Below are 20,002 nucleotides of genomic sequence, written 5' to 3' on the forward strand. Positions count from 1 at the left end.
TTCAAACATTTTAGACATATGGTGCCTTCCTGTTCTCAAAGGCCCAGCAAAGAACTCAGTACACACAGAAGCCAAACCTCTGGCACCCTGGCATAGACTGGAAAGACCTTGAGCTTGAGGACTGAATATGGTTTAAACTCCAGATGCTCTTCTGGATAAGCCGTGAGCCCTCTGAGCAAGTTATTTCAACTTCCTACATTTCCAATATGGAGGTAATACGATTTTATATATGTAACACCCTCCCAGGGTCTGCTATTGCCCAGCTTTTTCTAATTAGAGATGCAGGATGGGTTTTTCTGACTGGGCTCTTTGTCAGTGAAGCTAAAGGTAAGTGAAGTAAGGAGAAGGCCTGTGAATATATTTGCTCAGCGTTATAAAACGATGGCATTCAGTTCTAACCCGGACTATTTACAGTGGGAAATGGACACATACAGTTGTGAGGCTGTGCAGCGGTTGGAGTGGACACAAGCCTTGGTGTGGCAGTAAGAGGCCCGGCGGAAGGCAGGGATGGAAGACATCTGCTGTGCCCACCAGGTCCTCTGCTTCTCTCTTAATCAACAGCAAATATAAAGAGGGAGAGACAGAATACAGAGGTCACGTCTCCCTGCTCTTAATAGCCAAGGAGCCAGCTGCCCAGCCTCTGCCAGAAGGCCGCTCCAGCCCCTCCTGGCAGCACTTCTCAGCCAGTTGCTATGAAATGAACCACAGTCCATGGAAGCCATCCACCCCCACCGAGATAGGCCAAGGTTCATGGGTGAAAAACCTCTTTCGGCAAAGTTCCTCTCAGGCAGGGATCAGAATATGATGCGCTTCCCATCTGCTGGGTTCTGCTCCATGGGACAGTAGGGGCACTTCAGCCTACAAAGCGAGGAGAAGCAAGAGCATTTCAGGGGGCTGGCCAGCAGAATAGAGCCCAGGTGGAGCAGGGCGCAGGGAACTCACTTTCCTCCGTTAATGAGTTTGTTGAGTGCATCTCTCGAGATGACATGGCCGCAGATGAGCTTGATGGGAGGGTTGGAATCCGATGTCTGCTGGCGGAGGATGGGGCACGCAAACACTGAGTGGTACCAGCACTTCATTCCCAGTTCGATCTCAATCTGGGGAGGCCAGCAGAGTGGTGAGTCCCACTCCCTGTGGCGGCTGTCCTCTCCAGCGCCTCCTGCCATGCCTGCCCCCACCAGGCCTTACCGGTAACTCATCCTTGTGACTCCAGACCCCAGTGCACTGCCTCTGTTCAATCACAGCTTTGATGTTCATCAGCACGGGCAGTGCTACACAGCCAGAAGCAAAGCTACAGAAGAAAGAGCAGGGGCTAGAGTGACCCCGACCAAGAACCCAGCAGAGAGACAAACGGACCAGCACCCTGTCCTCTGTGACTCGGGACGGGGTTCCAAAGTGACACTTGATCAAACCAGTCCTTAAAAATCTCTTAGGTCACTCATAAAGCCCCACCTGTAGTTACATGTCCAACTCCAGAGAGTCATTCTAATGCACCTCAAAGTTTGAGAACCTATGGGAAAGACAAAAGACACATCTAGGAGGCAGATATCTGCTCATCCAAACCACTAATAGGTCCTCGGTAAGACAGGGACAGTGATCAGTTTGAAAGGGCCCCCTCCCACCTGTTTACCCTGTTCTGTTGTCACAGTGCACCTCCATAAACCAGTGGACTTAGAACTGGGGGAAAACAGATTCAGTTCTCACAATGATTGGGGAGGGGTGGGGGAGTAGACTGGCTGGAGCCTCAGGCACCAAATATCTATGACTTGCAGGGCACAACATAACTGTCTTGTCTAAGGTGCAGGTGTTCCCACTGGGAAAGACTGTTCCATACCCAGAGTCCACAGTAACAGAGGGTGGAGCCCACTGCACTGGGGCAGGGCCTGGGAGTCCACAGCCAGCCTAAATAAAGTGCACCCCTGTGGCAGTGTGTGGTGCGGTTGGGTCTAGAGGACCTTTATTTCCTGTGAGGCTCTAGGGGCCTGTTTTCTCCTGTAAAATGAGGATAACAGTACCTCTAATTCCTAGGTCTGTTGTGAAGCCATGAGAAGAATATTACTGACAAGGAGCCTTGTGAGTGAAAGCTCTCAGAACGTGTGACTCAGACACTAGTCTCCCTGAAGGGAAGCAGTGTGTGGGAGATGAGGTGGCAAGAAAGCCGGGCTAACTGAAGGACCTGTGATAATCCAGGGGTGAGATGCAGGAAACACAGACCTCATTCAAGAGGCCTTACAAAATGGGAATCTTGACCCTGCCACTGACCTAGTGGTGGCCCTGGGCCACAACTCTTCCTGATTTCAGTTTCTCCAACTATAGAAACAAATGTAACTCCCAACTAGAAGAATGACTAAGACGGCCATTGTAGGTATGTAAAGGCACCAAGCACCACCCCTGGATGAGGCAGGGCCTTGGCAAGCTGGGTTTCCCTTGAAACCCCGTCACTTGGACTGCCTCCACAGGGACGGCTGTACCTGACGCTGAGGGGTGACTCCACAGAAAGCCCCAGGAGGGAACAAGCATCTCGGGTGAAGGTCTCACAGATCTCGGCCCAATGGCTGTTGTCCAGGAGGTGGCAGTAGGGTGACTTCTCCAAGCCTAGCCGCAGGTACACCAGACTGCCCATCATCACCTGGATCTCTACAAGGCGGGGGCGGGGAGGGGGGTGTCAGGGGGCCAGGAGGCAGCCTTTCACACCCAGCTCTGGGGTGGCAAGGCTGCAGAGGCAGCATGGGGAGTAGACTGGGCAGCATGGGAGTAGTGGGAGATTAAAATGCCTGCTGGCAGAACTGGTTTTCCCTAAAATCTAGTGGTGAAGCGGGGTCTCAGGGCTGCTTTTGTAGGACAAGGGGAAGCATGACCACATGGCATCAGGTAGCAAGGAGTTTTGGTTCCCTTCCCATCCTTCCAGCTGCAACAAAGAACAAGTCTCAGGCTGGCACTCATGTCTCTATTCTCCAACACTAGCTAATCTCCCTTTTAAAAAGCTTTCAGGAGGTGGCAGTATCTAGTTGACTTAATAGCACTGCTGAGTTTTCCCAGTGTATAAAACATGAAGTAATAAATATGAGTGGAGCTAAAGAAAAAAGCTACTAGCAGTCGGATGGTTACTAACTGTGAACATCTAGAAGGTAAGCCTCAATCAACTGTTTGGAACTCCTAGTGTGAAGAAAGAGGGCTTGGGGCGGAAGCTGAAAGGACGCACGGAGTCAAACAAGCAGGGTTCTTCTAGGCAGGACATGCCTGTGCTGAGGCAGAGCAGCATGAGGGTACATATGTCATGGGCACACGCAGGCCTGGTGAGCTATGGACAGGGGTGTGGCACGCAGCAGGGGCTGGGGACCAGAGGTGGTATGAGGTGAAGCTAGGAGGTGTGTCAGAGGCAGGGGAGGAAGGGTCTGGACTCTGGAGGTCACCTAGGAGACAGTGGGAGAGGGGTCAGAGTTCTCAGCATGGGAAAGGCAAGCCCACATGTGCTGACATCCACCAGAGCCCAGCAATGCCCACCTGGCACCCGGGGCACGTACCCCGCTGGTGCAGCCGAGCAAAGGGCTGGAAGTGCCGGGCGTAGCTGAGGGCCTCCAGCTGCTTCTCGGGGCCGCCTGCCAGGAGGTGAATGAAGTGCATTCGGTGTAACTTGAACTCCAGGGAGCTGTTGAGCTCGAGCAGTCGCTGCCTGTGGGAGACAGCCCACCTGGGAAGAAAGGGGCCAGCTAAGTGTGGAGCTGGTGGGGTGAATGAAGGGGCCTGGCAGAGCCTCCAAAAGCCCATGTGGCCTGTGAGACAGGGCTGGAGGCGTGTCAATTACACTGGGTGAGGTGAAGAGCACAGACAAGCCCTGTCTCCCGAGGGTCCACTCAAGAGCCAACGTACTCCAGTGCTGGCCCCAAGTCTTGTTCGTGCAGAGCTTCCAGGATTCGATTCAACTCCAAGAAAGGCTGCTTGAAATCCAGGTCCACATTCAATGTTGATTCCTAGAAGGAGAGAGAGCAATCCACCACTGGAGAACAGTGTTTCCAAAATTCTCTTCTCTGCACCTAATAAAACCTTGTCCACCAAAGACAGGCTAGAGGGGGCCAGGTTTTGTGTGAGGAGCCATGGTCTCCCGACAGCCACCTGGATCCCCCTTATTTCCATTTCAGTTCTGGGAGGCTGAGTGCTACATGCTAGCCTCCCAGAAGGCAGTCTGCAAACCTACCCCACTTGCTGGGTACTGGAGGCCCATGCTGAGGAGCATGGAGAGAAAATGATTCCTTTTCAATCCTCCGAATTATTAACGGAAAGTATACTTTACTTTCACTGCCTGGGTCTTTATAACCTAACAAGTGCTGCTTTGTCATTTCACTAATCTTCCCTTTTTTTTCTTTTCCTATTTTTTGGCCGCACCTGCAGCATACGCAAGTTTCCCAGCCAGGAATCGAATCCAAGCCGCAGCGGAAATCTACACCACAGCTGCCGCAACACTGGATCCTTAACTCTCTGAGCCACAGCACGAACTCCTAATTTTCCTTTTTAAGAAAGGGATTATCAGGCACTCGGAATCCTGGCTGGCAACCCACACAAACTAGAAATTAATAACTTTTCATCACATATATATTTTTTTTGTTTTTTTGCCTTTTTAAGGCTGCACTCACAACATATGGAGGTTCCCAAGCTAGGCGTTGAATTGGAGCTGCAGCTGCCGGCCTGCACCACAGCCACAGCAACTTGGGATCTAAGCCGCGTTTTCGACCTACACCATAACTCATGACAACGCCACATCCTCAATCCAGTGAGCAAGGCCAGGGATCAAACTTGCATCCTCATAGATGCTAGTCAGATTTGTTTCCACTGAGCCACAACGGGAAATCCATCATCATATATACTTTTATAGCTACTTTCTATTTATAGCAGGGGCACCGATTTCTTTCTTTTTTTGGCAACACCCATGACATACAAAAGTCTCCAGGCCAGGGAATTGAACCCGTGCCACAATAGTGACATCAGATCCTTACCCACTAGGTCATTAGGGAACTCTTTTCATTTTCTTTTGAGGGGCACCGATTTCTAAAGTAGCAATATTTAAATAAGCAATAAAAGGAGTTCCTGCTGTGGCACACTGGGTTAAGTATACAGCACTGCCACAGCTGTTGCACAGACTGTAGCTGTGGCTTGGATTTGATCTCTGGCCCCGGAACTTCCACACGCTGTGGGTGAGACCAAAAAAATTAAATAAATAAATAAGAAGCAACAAAAGCAAAAATAAACAAGTAGGACTGCATCAAACTGAATTTTAAAGCTTCCAGAGAGTTCCCGTCATGGCGCAGCAGAAACAAATCCAACTAGAAACCATGAGGTTTCGAGTTCAATCCCTGGCTTCCCTCAGTGGGTTGGAGATCCAGCTTTGCCTAAGCTGTGGTGTAGGTCACAGATGCGGCTCTGAGCCTGCATTGCTGTGGCTCTGGTGTAGGCCGGCGGCTACAGCTCGATTAGACCCCTAGCCTGGTAACTTCCATGTGCCGTGGGTGTGGCCCTAGAAAAGACAAAAAAAATAATAAAAATAAAATAAAGAAAATGTGGCATTCCAGTCGTGGCTCAGCGAAAACAAATTGGCTAGTACCCATGAGGATGCAGGTTCAATGCCTGGCCTTGCCCAGTGGGTTAAGGATCTGGTATTGCCATGGGTTGTGGTGTAGGTCACAGATTCGGTTTGGATCTGGCATTGCTGTAGTTGTGGCACAGGCTAGTGGCTACAGCTCTGATTCAACCCCTAGCCTGTGAACTTCCACGTGCTGTGGGTATGGCCCTAAAAAAAAAAATGACAAAGAAAGGAAGGAAAGAAGGAAGAAAATGTGTGTGCATGTAATAAAATATTATTCAGTCATTAAAAAAAATAGGGAATCCTATCATTTGTGATAACACAGATGGACCTCAAGGGCATTACACTAAGTGAGACATATCAAGATGAGAAAAAGAGATACCTCACTTATATTTGGAATCTAAATTTTTTTGTTGTTGTTGTTGTTGTCTTTTTGCCATTTCTTGGGCCGCTCCCGCGGCATATGGAGGTTCCCAGGCTAGGGGTCTAATCAGAGCTGTAGCCACTGGCCTACACCAGAGCCACAGCAACGCGGGATCCGAGCCGCGTCTGCAACCTACACCACAGCTCACGGCAACACCGGATCATTAACCCACTGAGCAAGGGCAGGAATCGAACCTGCAACATCATGGTTCCCAGTCAGATTCGTTAACCACTGTGCCACCACGGGAACTCCTGGAATCTAAATTTTTTTTTTTCTTTTGTCTTTTTAGGGCTTCACCCTCAGCATATGGAGGTTCCCAGGCTAGAGGTCCAATCGGAAGCCACTAGCCTACACCACAGCCACAGCAACTCGGGATCTGAGCCGAGTCTGCCACCTATACCACACAGCTCACAGCAACACCAGATCCTTAACCCACTGATCAAGGACAGGGATCAAACCCGCATCCTCATGGATACTAATTGGGTTCACTAACCACTGAGCCACGACAGGAATACCTAAATTAAAAAAAAAAAAAAAAAAAAGCTAATAAATAGAACAAATTGGTGGTTGCCAGATGCGGAGGACAGGGGGTGTGGGTAATGGGTGAGATGTTTTTACTTCTTTTAGCTTAAATAAATTAAATTGAATTTTAAAAATAGATAGTAACCCATTTAAGGAGCTGGTCTACAATGCAAGCAAAGTATGGAAGAAGTCTTGGAAGAAACACAGGACTTCCCATGAGCAGTCCAAAGGGGAGGACACACTGCTGGGCCTACTGTCCACTGGAAATGGGTCTCTGGGAACAGGTATCCCTTTCAGACTACGACTGATGACACACATATTTGAGTCATGTCTGGATACAAAAAAAAAAAGGAACAAGGACCTAATTTATAGAAAATTACTGGAGTTCCTGCTGTGGTGAAATGGGTTGAGGATTGGGTATTGCCACAGCTGCACCTCAGATTTGATCCTAGCCTGGGAACTTCCAAATACCATGGATGCAGCCTTAAAAGAAAAAAAAGCAAAGATAGAAAGAAAGGGAGGAAGGATGGAAACTATCAAGTAGTAAGTAGAACAGGCAGGTCCCAGTGCCTTCCCAGCGGCCCGTTACCTGGCACAGTTCCTCAGCCACACTGAGCATGCCCTGCTGGTACAGGTGCTCCACAATGGCCATCTGCAGGATCTGCTGCTGCTTCTCCCGAGAGTCCCAAACAGCATCGGAGACTACACCGCAAATCTCAGAGTCAAAGTTCTGATGAGGACGAGAGACAGGTCCCTATGACTCAGGCTCGCACTTCTCACACTGGCTTCCTGAGGAGCCCTGCTCCATACTAGCCATAGGGGTCCCACGCCTCCCCAGGTCCAGGGCCGCCCACATGCTCACCCTGTCAATGGCTTTCCCCACTCGGGAGACACTGCTGTGAATGTCCTTGTGGTCCGAAGCCAGTTTATGCACAGTGTCTTTTATCTTCCGGCAGCACTGGGACATCACCAGGGAGAGGGTGGCAGAGAGAGGGGTCCCCTGGAGGGCTGCAGAGAAACACTGGCAGTGAGTCAGGACACAGAGGAGCACACCTTGGTGTAGCATGGTGGCTCAGGAAGTAGCCCTGAGCCCCGGAGTAAAAAATTCAGCTTCTACTCCATATCCTGCCACTTTTTAACTGTGTGACTTGGAACTCATCAAGTGAGACAAGCCAGGGTATCTCTCAGAGTCTTCATTTCCTCATCTGCAAAATGGGGGAATAAGAGCACTGGCCTTGGAGGCTGCTGTGAAATGAAGATGATTTGACACTTACTGTGGGTAAGTGCTTGGTTTTAGCTCATTTAATCCTCCCCACCATACTATGCATCCTCTCCTGTCCTACAGCTAAGGAAGCTGAGGCAGTAAGCTGCCAGCCCTCACAGCAGTGCTAGATCTAAAGCTGGGTTCCTCACCACCACACCAGATGGCTCCTTATCTTGAAGGAGATGCCATGCCATGTGGGAGGGCTTTGAACCATGAAGCATTGTCCCCACCTAAATGCCTCTTTCTCACCCAGAGGACACCAGGCAGGCCGTGGTCTGACAGGGAAGTTCAGGGACATTTCTGGCTCAGGATGCCAGGCTCACAGTGGTTTCCACTCCCATGGTGGGGCCCCACCAACCACCAAGAGCATGTGGGGCTTGGAACAGAGGAGGGCAGACAGGGCATGGGCCCCTTCTTCTGGCCCAGCATCTATACCCCTATTTTAGATGGCATCACCTCGGTTCAGGGAAGAAAACATGACCCAGAGAAGGGAATGTGACCCAAAAGGGCCAGGGAGCATCTCAGCTCTGAGACCAGAAGCCATGGAAAAGAGATGCATTCTGCCAGATTGCTAAACAAACAGAATGTGAACTGGAGTTGCTAAAGCACCATGGACACCTCAGAGGAGCACTGCTCTTAGAATGAAGCCATTGTAGATGAAAGGAATCACACGAGCACCTAGATCCAACTGGGCTGGACTGAACCTTTCAGCTACCTGTCTATACATCCAGGAGCCCCTCACCTTCTAGTGTGAGCTAGGTTTCTGCTACCTATAACCGAATGAATCCTGACTAATACAAACAGGAGGTGGTGGCTGGGCCATCCACCTACTGCTACCGGGATGGCTATAATCAAAAGATAGATATAAACACATGTTGGTGAGGATATGGGGAAACTGGAACTCTCATACATTGCTGGTGGGAATATAAAATGTTATGGCTACTTTGGAAAACATTCAGTTAATCCCTCAAAAAGGTGAACACAGAATTACCATCTGACCCAGCACATAAAAAAGAATGAAGTAATGATTCATGGTACGACAGGGATGAATCTAAATGAAAGAACAAAGGAATCCCCTGGTGGCCTAGGGTTAAGCATTCAGCATTGTCGCTGCTGTGTGCCAGTTTTCATCCCTGGCCCAGGAACTTCTGCATGCAGTGGGTGTGGCCAAATAAACTAATTAATTAAAATAAAATGCTTATCATTTAAAAAAACAAAGGAAGTATCAAGAGGGAAGTGGAGTTATTTACAAATATATATATATATATAAAAGGCCACAGATTGTAAGATTCCATTTATATAAAGTGTCCAGGAGTTCCCGTCGTGGCTCAGTGGTTAACGAATCAGACTAGGAACCATGAGGTTGTGGGTTCGATCCCTGGCCTTGCTCAGTGGGTTGAGGATCCGGCATTGCCACGAGCTGTAGTATAGATTGCAGACGCGGCTCGGATCTGGTGTTGCTGTGGCTGTGGTGTAGGCCAGTGGCTACAGCTCCAATTCGACCCCTAGCCTGGGAACCTCCATATGCCAATGGAACGGCCCTAGAAAAGGCAAAAAGCCAAAAACAAACAAACAAAAAAAAAGTGTCCAGCATAGGTAAGGATAGAGAGAAAGTACATTAGTGGTTGCCAGGGACTGGAGGACAAGGAGGAATGCAGTGATTATTAATGGGTGGAGTTCCTTTTTAGAGTGATGAAAATGTTCTGAAATTAGATAGTGGTAATGATTATACAATTTTGTAAATATACTAAAAACCATTAAGTTGTACACTTTTAAAGGGAGAATTTTAAATGTGACTCATAGCTCAATTTAAAAAAAAAAAGAGTTCCCATTGTAACCGGGAGGTAACAAACCTGACATCCATGAGGACGTAGATTCAATCCTGGCCTTGCTCAGTGGGTTAAGGATCTGGTGTTGCCGTAAGCTGTGGTGTAGGTCAGCTGCTGTAGCTCTGATTTGACCACTAGGCTGGGAACTTCGATATGCCACAGGTATGGCCCTAAAAAGCAAAAAAATAATAATAAAAATAAAAAAGAGACACAGGAACCAGGGGTTACCTCTGGTCAAATCTGAAATAATTTGATAATCAAAATAAGTAATAACAGCAATGGATTATAATCCAATGACTAAAATAAGAATTTGTACAAACATACATACATACATAAATAAAGGAGAGGGGACAGCTTCTTCCTTACGGTTGAACAAATGTATATGAAATGATAGAGCAGGAAAAATCACCCACACTGCAACTAACTTCATAACTGATTCAGGCAAGAATCATCAATGGATGCTAAAACCAGTGGACTGAAGTTTGATAAAGCACAGGAGATTTCTATAGTCTCAAAGTATCTCCCCGCTAAATACTTATTAACTCCAGAGAAAGGAATATTAGGGGTTCCTCAATGTGGTGCAGTGGGTTAAGAATCCAACTGCAGGAGTTCCTGTCGTGGCGCAGTGATTAATGAATGCGACTAGGAACCATGAGGTTGCAGGTTCGATCCCTGCCCTTGCTCAGTGGGTTAAGGCCGTGAGCTATGGTGTAGGTCGCAGACGGGGCTCGGATCCCACATTGCTGTGGCTGTGGTGTAGGCCGGCAGCTACAGCTCTGATTAGACCCCTAGCCTGGGAACCTCCATACGCCACAGGATCGACCCTAGAAAAGACAAAAAAGAATCCAATTGCAATGGCTCGGGTTGCTGCAGAGACAAGGGACAAGGGTTTGATCCTTGGTCCAGTGCAGTGGGTTAAGGATCTAGCATTGCTGCAGCTGTGGTTCAGATTCAATCCCTGGCCTGGGAACTTCCACCACATGCCACAGGTGAGAAAGAAAGCAAGAAAGAGAGAGAGAGGAAGAAAGAAAGAAAGAAGGAAGGCAAGAAAGGGAGAGAGAGAGGGAAAGAAAGAAAGGGAGAGAGAAAGAAAGAAGGAAGGCAAGAAACAAAGGGAGAGAGAGAAAGAGGGAGAGAAAGAAAGGAAGGGAGAGAGAAAAAGAAAGAAAGGGAGAGAGAGAAAAAGAAGGAAGGAAAGAAAAGGAGGGAAAAAGAGAAAGACAAAGAAAGAAACATTGATTAATTTTAGGGTAGAGGAACCTGGCAGATACCATATTAACCAAGTGATCAAAGTTAACATTAACCATAATGGAACAAACTGATATTTTGTACCTCCTAATGTGATGCACTGAGAAACACATCAGTTCTGAAGTACTCATGCCCAAAATGCAAAAATATGATGAGGAAACAGCAAAGAAATCCAAATCAAGACATTCTGCAAAATCATTAATGTTTCCACACTGTCAATGTCATCAAAGACAAAGGCAGGTAGAGGAAATGTCCAAGATTAAAAAAACTAAAGATTAAACACAAGAAACTAAATACAGTGCTGAATCTTGGACTGGATCCTGGACTGAAAAATAAAATTAAAATGCTTATGAAAATTATTAGAGGAGTTCCCACTGTGGTGCAATGGGATCAGTGGCTTCTCTGGAGCACTGGGACACAGGTTTAACCCCTAGCCCTGCATAGTGGGTTAAGGATCCAGCATTTCTGCAGCTGCCGTGTAGGTCGCGACTGCAGTTCTGATCTGATCCCTGGCCCAGGAACTCCACATGCCTTGGGACAACCAAAAAAGAAAAAAAATGTATTGCATAATGCAAAATTGAAATAAGAGGAGTTCCCATTATGGCTCATCATATTAAGAACCCGTCATAGTGTCCACGAGTATGGGGGTTCGATCCTAGACTCGTACAGTGGGTAAAGGATCTGGTGTTGCCTCAAACTGCAGCAAAGGTCAGAGATGCGCCTTGGATCCGTTATTGCTGTGGCTGTGGCATAGGCCAGAGCGTAGCTCCAATTCAACCCCTAACCCAAGAACTTCCATATGCTGTAGGTGTGGCAGTAAAAAGAAAAATAAAATTGAAATATGAGCTATACTCATCAGGTTATATTATATTAATGTTTAATTTCTTGATTTTAATAACTATACTGTATTTATGTAAGAGAATGCCCTTGATCTTAGGAAATAAACACTGAAGTTTAAGGGCAAAAGGATGTGACATCTACAGCTTACTTTCTTTCTTTTCTTTCTTTCTTTTTTTTTGCTTTTTAGGGCCGCATCTGAGGCATATGGAGGTTCCCAGGCTAGGCATTAAATCAGAGCTGTAGCCACCGGCCTACACCACAGCCACAGCATGCTGGATCCAAGCCACATCTACGACACTACAGCTCACGGCAATGCTGGATCCTTAACCCACTGAGCAAAGCCAGGGATGGAAACTGCATCCTCATGGATCTTAGCCAGGTTCATTAACCCCTGAGCTATGAAGGGAACTCCCCAGCTTACTTTCTAATGGTTTAAAAAGTAATAAGAATATGCAAGAGAAGAGCTCCCACTGTGGCGCAACATGATCAGAGGCATCTTGGGAGTACTAGGACGCAGGTTCAATTCAGTGGGTTGAGGATCTGGCGTTGCTGAAGCTGTGGCTTAGGTCTCAACTGCAGCTCTGCTCTGATCCCTGGCCTGGGAGCTCCACATGCCTCAGGGCAGCCAAAAATGAAAACAAAAAACAAAAAAAGCAACATGCAACAGAACTGATAAAGCAAATACGGCAACATACTAGCAGTGGTGAATGCTAGTATATACTTGGTAAAGAGTATATACGAACTCTTTATACTATTTTGGAAACTTTTTGTAAAACTGAAATTGTCTTCAAACGTCTCAAAAATTCAAAGTAGAAAAGAAAAATAAAAACAAAATTTAGGAGTCTCTGGTGGCTCAGTGGATTTGGGATCTAGCATTGTCACTACAGTAGCTCAGGTCACTGCTGGGCATAGGTTTGATTCCTGGCCTGGGAACTTCCACAGGCCATAGGTGCGGCCAAAAAATTCCCCCCCAAAACCCAAAACCTAAATGAAAATAATCATAGGTAAATTAATAATTTTTTCTTTTTTCTTTTTTTTTTTTTTGGTCTTTTTAGGGCTGCTACTGCAGCATATGGAAGTTCCCAGGCTAAGGGTTGAATCGGAGCTACAGATGCCAGCCTACACCACAGCCACAGCAATGTGGGATCCAAGCCACATCTGTGACCTACACCACAGGTCACAGTGACGCTGAATCCTTAGCCCACTGAGCAAGGCCAGGGATCAAACCTGCAACCTCATGGATACTAGTCAGGTTCAATACAGCTGAGCCATGACAGGAACTCCAAAATTAATAATTTCTGTTGGGCTTTTGAAAACAGCGTAGAGACTTCCATTATCCTCCTGCAAGGAGGCCTAGGGATCCAAGTATCAATGCCCTAACCACATCCTTCCAGAAACCCATCACCAAGTATCATTGGGGTCCCTTAGAGAAGCAGGTTTGGGGCTCTTGGGGGGGACACTCACCCGCGCTGGCCAGCTCGGCCCGCAGCTGGCCCACGTAGCGCAACAACTCCTCCAGACTCTGCTCACAGTGCTGCCCGTAGGTCAGGAACTTCTGCAGGACCTTGTCCACCTCTCTCTCCACGCTCGCACACTGCTCCATGGTGACCTCTGCCTGGGGGCACAGGGTAGGGTGTCCACTGCGTCAGGCCCCACCTGGGCCAAAGAGGCACAGTGAGGAGGGCTCCCAGATCCCCCCACCATTTCCATAGCATCACATAGAAATTCCCAGTTTAGCATATCTGTACACAGCTTCCATCACCCCTAGCCAGGGTACCCACTGAAGGGTGCAGACAGGCGTAAGGATGGAGTTTTCTGAGTCCTGGTGAGAAAGTTACTCTGTTTTCAACTCTTTTCATTAGAATCCTGTTCACTTTTTTTTTATCAAAAAAAAAAAAAAAAAAAAGAGAGCAGGGCTTGCAGAGCCCTCAGCAGGCAATACTATCCATGCTAAAGAGAAATCTGCACATACACTGCATGTCTTCATATTTCATGTATTTTCATGTAGGAACTTCCACCTGCCACAGGAGCGGCCACCTTCTCTTCAGTTAGTAGAACTAGCTTTCCAGGCACTACAGTGACAGAAGCCATGAAGGCAGTCCTTGAATGGCTGATACGTGAAAGCACAGACCTAGGAACAACACTGACCACGATGGCCTGACAGGCCTTGTCCACCGCTCCTGCCTCCGCCTCCCCACCACTTGCCCACGGACAGGCACCTCGTGTTCCCCTGCTCTCACGGTTCTGTCTTGGAAAGTTCTCCATCACTCCTCACTGCCTTGAGTATTTGAGAAGCTGGCTCATCCTTTTCAAGGCAGCTCAGAGGTCACGTTCTTCCATAGCCATCCCTAACCTGCTCCCACCTGGCTCCCTCCACTCACACTCAGCACCCTTCTACTTCACTATTTATCACTGGCAATGATCTGTTTAAGGGCCTGCCTTTCCCACCAGGTCCTCACAACCTTCCTTCTGTTTGCTTGTTTTTGTCTTTTTAGGGTCACACCCGTGACATATGGAAGGTCCCAGGCCAGGGGTTGAATCACAGCTGCAGCTACCAGCCTACACCACAGCTACAGCAATGTGGGATCCAGGCCACATCTGCGACCTACACCATAGATCACTGCAATGCTGGATCCTTAACCCACTGAGCAAGGCCAGAGATCAAACCTGAGTCCTTGTGGATCCTAGCCACGTTTGTTACCACTAACCCACAGTGGGAACTCCCCCTTCCGTCCTCATTATACTGTTGTAACACAACCTTCACTCATCATTACACTGTTGAAAGTTGACTTTTCTTGTCCCACCTTTCCTACCACTTATGTCCCATCCCTAAGTTCCTTCCACACGAGCCACTACTCCACTCCAGAGTAGCCTCTGACAATGAACATATGCATGGACAATCCTCAAAATGGTGGTTGCAGTGATTTTGCTCCCCATCCCTCTTTAAGGATCATTAAAGAGAAGCCCAAGCCGGCATCTTGAAATTATATTAAGAAGGGATTTAAAATGAGAGGCTCTGTCAAACACTCAAATCCAGCCATCTAGCCAGATGTTCACTTTCTCAAAGAAGGATATAAAGTAACACCACAAAGAGAATCCTGTGTCTAAAGTGGTCACTGGGATTCTCCCAGTTTCACCAGACTCTCTTCCCATTCCCACCAGCACCATCAGTCCTGGCCTCATCATCTCAGCCCAGCCCAAAGCCACTAATCAGGCAAGGGATGAGTGATAAAGAAATGGTACCCAAGCCCTGACATGTATTTATGCCCTCCCTCCTTATGGTTGATGCTCTCACACTAGACTTTATAATCATGGTGTCTAGAAGACATGCCCTCCTCTTCATGTCCCCTGAGGAAATACCTTATAACTGGATATGAGCCATTACAAGCAAAATATAACAGGGACACCTGTCAGAAATAGTATTATAATAATATTATTATTGCTATTAATATTTAATATTTCATAGGAGCTTATTATGTGACACTCACTGTCCTAATGATTTGGCATGCATTAACTAACTTACTTAATTCTTACAAAAACACTATGAGGAAGGTACAATGATTAGATTCGCTTTAGAGATGAGAAAATGAAACTGGGAAAGATTAAATAAATTGCCCAAGGTCACGTAGCTGGAAAGTATAGGACCTGGAACCAAAGCTGGGCGTCTGGCTCTGGGCTCCAGACCCCTTCACGTCTCTGAAGCACTTCACATCACAGTCCAATCTGGACCAGCTTAACAGGCCACCATCTCACCAGGAAAGGAAAGCAGCCAATATCTGTGATTGGAATGAGTATACAGCAATGATTAATGATGACAAGAAACAGGAAGGCAACCACAGGGCCTGTGAGATGATCAACTAGGAAAGAGGGCCGTACAAAAGAATGTTTACCAAGAGTGTCTAGAAACCAGAATCACCATCTACCACAAATAAACACAGCTCAGGAAAGGTTAGGACCCCACCGAGGAAAATAGTCTGGCCCTGTCAGACATCAACTAATGCTAGGATCATTAAAGAGAAGCCCAAGCCAGCACCTTGAAATTATACTAAAGCTAGGAAGATGATGGGTACAAGAATTTTCATCACAGGGTCGTGGCAGGGAGTAGGAAACAAGCTAGGGGCCCCATCACTGGAGGAAACCATAAGTCAAGGAGGTAAAATGTGGGGGATGCATCTATGGAAACCTGAGTAGCACTAAGAAATCGGGTTTCAGGAGTTCCCATCGTGGCGCAGTGGTTAACGAATCCGACTAGGAACCACGAGGTTGCGGGTTCGGTCCCTGCGCTTGCTCAGTGGGTTAACGATACGGCGTTGCCGTGAGCTGTGGTATAGGCTGCAGACGTGGCTCGGATCCAGTGTTGCTGTGGCTCTGGCATGGGCTGGCAGCTACGGCTCCAATTCGACCCCTAGCCTGGGAACCTCCATATGCCACGGGATCGGCCCAAGAAATAGCTAAAAAAGACAAAAAAAGAAAGAAAAAAAGAAAGAAATCAGGTTCCAGATATACTCACAGCAACATCAAAAAGATCCCAAAACATAGTACTGAAGGGGAAAAAAAAGAAACAAAATGAAGCCCAGGCAGAATACCATTTATAGAGATTAAAAATATATGCATACAACCAAGGACACAACCAAAAAAAAGGATATATGCTGAACACATCAGAGTGGTTTGCTACAGTGCAGGGAGAAGGGAGGAATGGGGGTAAAAGAGAATAAGTAAATAAATGCAAAGGAGAAAAAGGCCCTGCAGGGACCAGTTAAATGTATCGTGAACTGAGAAGTGTGATTACCTCAATAAAAAAAAATTGTAAATAAAATAAACAAGATGGGAAAGCAGAACTGCTTGCAGTTATTTCACCTGAAAAGATTAAGAGGCCAATTCAGAGTGTCCAAGGTGAAGCATTCTGCCTTAATCAGTCAGTCATCTTCACCAGGCACAAGGATAGAGGAGTGTATGAGTCTGTCTTCAGGATTAATCCAGGGAAGTTCAATTCCACTGTCCTAAGCCCACCTCCCTAAGGTTTCACTTGGACAGAAATCACCTACCAGGGTGACCCTTCCAAAACAACACATCAGATCCCATCACCCCTTTACTCATCACCACATACAAGCCCTTTGCAACTGCACTTTCACTTCCTTCGCACAAGCTGTTCAGAGTGCCCTCAACACTTTCCTGCACGGAGAACACAAGATGCAGTTTTATCATCAGCTCCTCAACGAAATCTCCCTGCCTCCTCCTCTGCTTCACAAACAAAACCTTTGTTGAGGGTGTCCATACCACACACATCTGAGTTCCCAGCACTGCAGCATGCCTACTCACTCGTCCGCCTCCCCACACTAGACTGTGGGCTGCTCAGGGCTGGAATCCAATCTCATCCTCTCTCCCTTCAGTGCCCTGGTCCACAGTGGGTGCATCCACTTCCTAACTAGGGGGCCTGAGCTCAAACCTGCCAGGGTTAGGCAGGAAGAAATATTAAAATCCCCACCAAGGCAGGCATATGGGTTTTGTCTCCAGTGTTCAGTATCCTAAAACAAGAGGGCCCTTTTTGGTGCCAGGGAGGAAGAAGGGAAATGTGCACACATTACAGAAAGGTCCCCTTTGTCTGACACTGAACTGAACAGCCTCTGCTGGCCCAACCCTTCATCTTTTGCACCCCCACCTTTATCCATTTTCACCCTACACATCACTCCTCTGTTTAAAACCCAATAGATTCCCACTGTACTTAGAATAAAAACCCTTCTTTTTTTCTTTTTTTGGCCACGCCCAAGGCATGCAGAAGTTCCCAGGCCAGGGATTGAATCTGCACCAGTGACAACACTGGATCCTTAAACCACTGAGCCACCAAGGAACTCCACCACCCTTTTTATGCCCAAAATCTCTATGTAAGCCAACTCCCAACCACCTCTCTCTCAGCTCCTACCATTCTCCCCCTCAATGGCCATATTCCAACCACACTAGCCTTCCTTCCATTTCTTTTCTTTGTCTTTTTGCCTTTTTTAGGGCCGCATCCGTGGCATATGGAGGTTCCCAGGCTAGGGGTTGAATCGGAGCTGTAGCCACCAGCCACGCGGGATCCGAGCTGCGTCTTCGACCCACACCATCGCTCATGGCAACGCCGGATCCTTAACCCACTGAGCAAGGCCAGGGATCAAACCCACAACTTCATGGTTCCTAGTCGGATTCGTTAACCACTGCGCCACGACGGGAACTCCTTCCTTCTATTTCTTGAACATCAGTTTATGTCTACCTCAGAGCTTTTGCACTGGCTGTTCCCTCTACCTGGAACACTCTACTCCCAGATCTTCCTGTGGCTAGTTCCTTATCAGGGTCTCAAACGCAAACGTCATTTCTCCAGAGACGCTCTCCTAGACGACCACAGTATCTAATGCTGCCCCCTCTGCCCCACTCCACACCTGTCGCTCTATCAATTCACCCTGTTCCTTATTCTCATTGCACACCTTTTTTTTTTTTTTTTGTCACATTTTTTGTCATTAACCAAAACTGGAGCGAGGTAAAAGCCCACCGTTTTTCTGGACGTCAGCCACCACTGGGAGTTTCACCTGCGTGAACATGCAAATTGCTGGCAAACTCTTACTCATCCTTCAAAAGACTTTAGTCGAATGCCCTGCCTGGCTCCCACGTCCGTAACGGGTTACCTCCGACCCCGCCGGGTCGCACTAGATTGGGACGTCTGAGTTCGAGCGACTCCCCCAGCAAGGGTGGCTCCTCGAAGGTTCTGAGTTTCTGAGGGTCCAACTCCCAGCCTGGGCCGACGTCTGTGGAGAAAACAAGGGCAAAGAGGACTGGTCGGGGGGCTTATTCGCGGGGCTTCAGAGAAGACTCGGAGCCTGGGAGTCTGGCGAAACACGGGCCCCCAGCGCCCCAGTCCGTGGGCCCGGCGCGCCCTGCCCTCTAGTCTCACCTCCCCTCCCGGAAGCTCGTGGCCTCTCACCTGGTCCCGCAGCCGGGGCCCTGGCTTCCGGCGCCGCGCCGCTGCCATCGGAACCGGAAGCTACTGGCCGTTGCTCCGCAGCTCCGGACTCGCCCATTCGCGGCTTCGAGGAGGGGTGGCCAAGCCTCCCCCTCCCGCGCGCCAAGGTTGGAGTCGCCCGCAGGATCCCCGCGGCAGAGGGCTGCCGCACCTCCTGAAGTCGGGACGGTACGCAGGTGCTCCCCTGGGCCCTCGAGGCCGCCGGCAGAGCCCCGAGCCTTCCCGTCAGCTGGAAGGAATCCGAGCGACCCACTTGCTGGCCAGCGGGTGTGCGCACTGCGGCGCCTCGTTCAGAAGTCTTAAACCAGAAATGGCTGTGCCTACCCCCTCCCCGCCCTCCAACTTCATTTAAAATAAAGAAATTTGAGAACTATGTCTAGATACTCATATTGCAACAGAACAAAGGGTGGGGGAAAAATGTATACATGTAAAAGTAACTTGATCCCCATACTGTATAGCAGGAAAAAATAAAATATAAAAAAATAAATTAAAGACAGTACTGAACAACACAATGCCTGTAAACAATCCAACGGTTAGGCTTTCCCGCGACAGCGCCTTGATTCTCTTTTTGAAATATCAAATGATGTTTAAAAAGAAAAGTTCCTCTTTTCTGCCCTATCCCTGCTGCTCCTCTAAGCCCGGACTTAACACACTGGGCGTTCAACAGAATTAAATTCTACTGTGAGAGACCCACCCCCTGCTCTGCTGCCCTCCATCGGTTGCCCTCCTTTTGGAGTTGGGGGGAGACGGGTTGCACAATTGCCCTAAGGAGGGAGAAATAAGGATTGGGAAGGAGGAGAGAGGAAGTAGTGATCCCAAACGCAGGCCAAGACTGAATTCCCCCTCCCAGGTCCCCTTCCTCTGCAGGGAAGAGGCAGAGAAGTTTCCCACCTCCTCCTCAGACTTAAGGGACTTGGACTAGAAAGAGCGCAAGAGAAAAGACTCGGTCTCATTTTCCATAACTTCCTGCTCTCTTTTAGACCAGATTCATTCCAGGGCATTTTACCCTCTAACCCTCCACGCCTCCTCCCCACTCCCATAAAACACGCTTGCACAATCTTGGTTTGTTTTCTCTATAGCACTTGCACAATCCAGTCCTGTTTTCTTTATAACATTTGACTTTAAATTATCTTGAGCGTATATTTGCTTATTCTTGTTCTTCCTGCCCCTAACACCCCACCCCCCTACACACACACACACACACACACACACACACACACACACACACACACACCCTCTTTTAGGATAAAAGCTCCATCCAGGCCAGGACTTTCTAATCATCGCTGTTATATCTCCAACATTCTCCAAC

General features: G+C 48.1%; 1 protein-coding gene across 2 annotated transcripts; it reads right to left on the minus strand.

Moving 5' to 3' along the window:
* Nucleotides 1-337: 337 nt before the first annotated feature.
* On the minus strand, nt 338-18,809 carry RMND5B (required for meiotic nuclear division 5 homolog B). 2 transcript variants are annotated; one of them, XM_047777950.1, is made up of 11 exons: nt 18,655-18,809; nt 18,359-18,478; nt 13,167-13,317; nt 7,384-7,529; nt 7,111-7,251; nt 3,871-3,971; nt 3,525-3,691; nt 2,472-2,637; nt 1,189-1,291; nt 943-1,097; nt 338-858 (listed from the first exon to the last, which is right to left on the minus strand). In XM_047777950.1, the coding sequence occupies exons 3-11, from the start codon at nt 13,303-13,305 to the stop codon at nt 795-797; spliced, it is 1,182 nt and encodes a 393-aa protein (XP_047633906.1). In that variant the 5' UTR covers nt 13,306-13,317; nt 18,359-18,478; nt 18,655-18,809; the 3' UTR covers nt 338-794. The 2 variants fall into 2 exon arrangements, with proteins under 2 accessions (XP_047633906.1, XP_047633907.1); XM_047777951.1 differs by lacking the exons at nt 13,167-13,317; nt 18,359-18,478; nt 18,655-18,809 and adding an exon at nt 9,639-9,671.
* Between the last annotated feature and the right edge of the window lie 1,193 nt (nt 18,810-20,002).

This window comes from Phacochoerus africanus, chromosome 4 (genome assembly GCF_016906955.1).
Source record: "Phacochoerus africanus isolate WHEZ1 chromosome 4, ROS_Pafr_v1, whole genome shotgun sequence".
NCBI classification, from domain to species: domain Eukaryota; kingdom Metazoa; phylum Chordata; class Mammalia; order Artiodactyla; family Suidae; genus Phacochoerus; species Phacochoerus africanus.

What these genes read in the sequence shown, in the direction of transcription:
- RMND5B (XM_047777950.1), bottom strand. Translation starts at nt 13,305, where the DNA reads ATGGAGCAGTGTGCGAGCGTGGAGAGAGAGGTGGACAAGGTCCTGCAG. An exon ending in TGGCTGAGGAACTGTGCCAG is followed by an intron (nt 3,972 to 7,110) that starts GTAACGGGCCGC and finishes CTCTCCTTCTAG; the next exon opens with GAATCAACATTGAATGTGGA. An exon ending in GTCACAAGGATGAGTTACCG is followed by an intron (nt 1,098 to 1,188) that starts GTAAGGCCTGGT and finishes TGGCCTCCCCAG; the next exon opens with ATTGAGATCGAACTGGGAAT.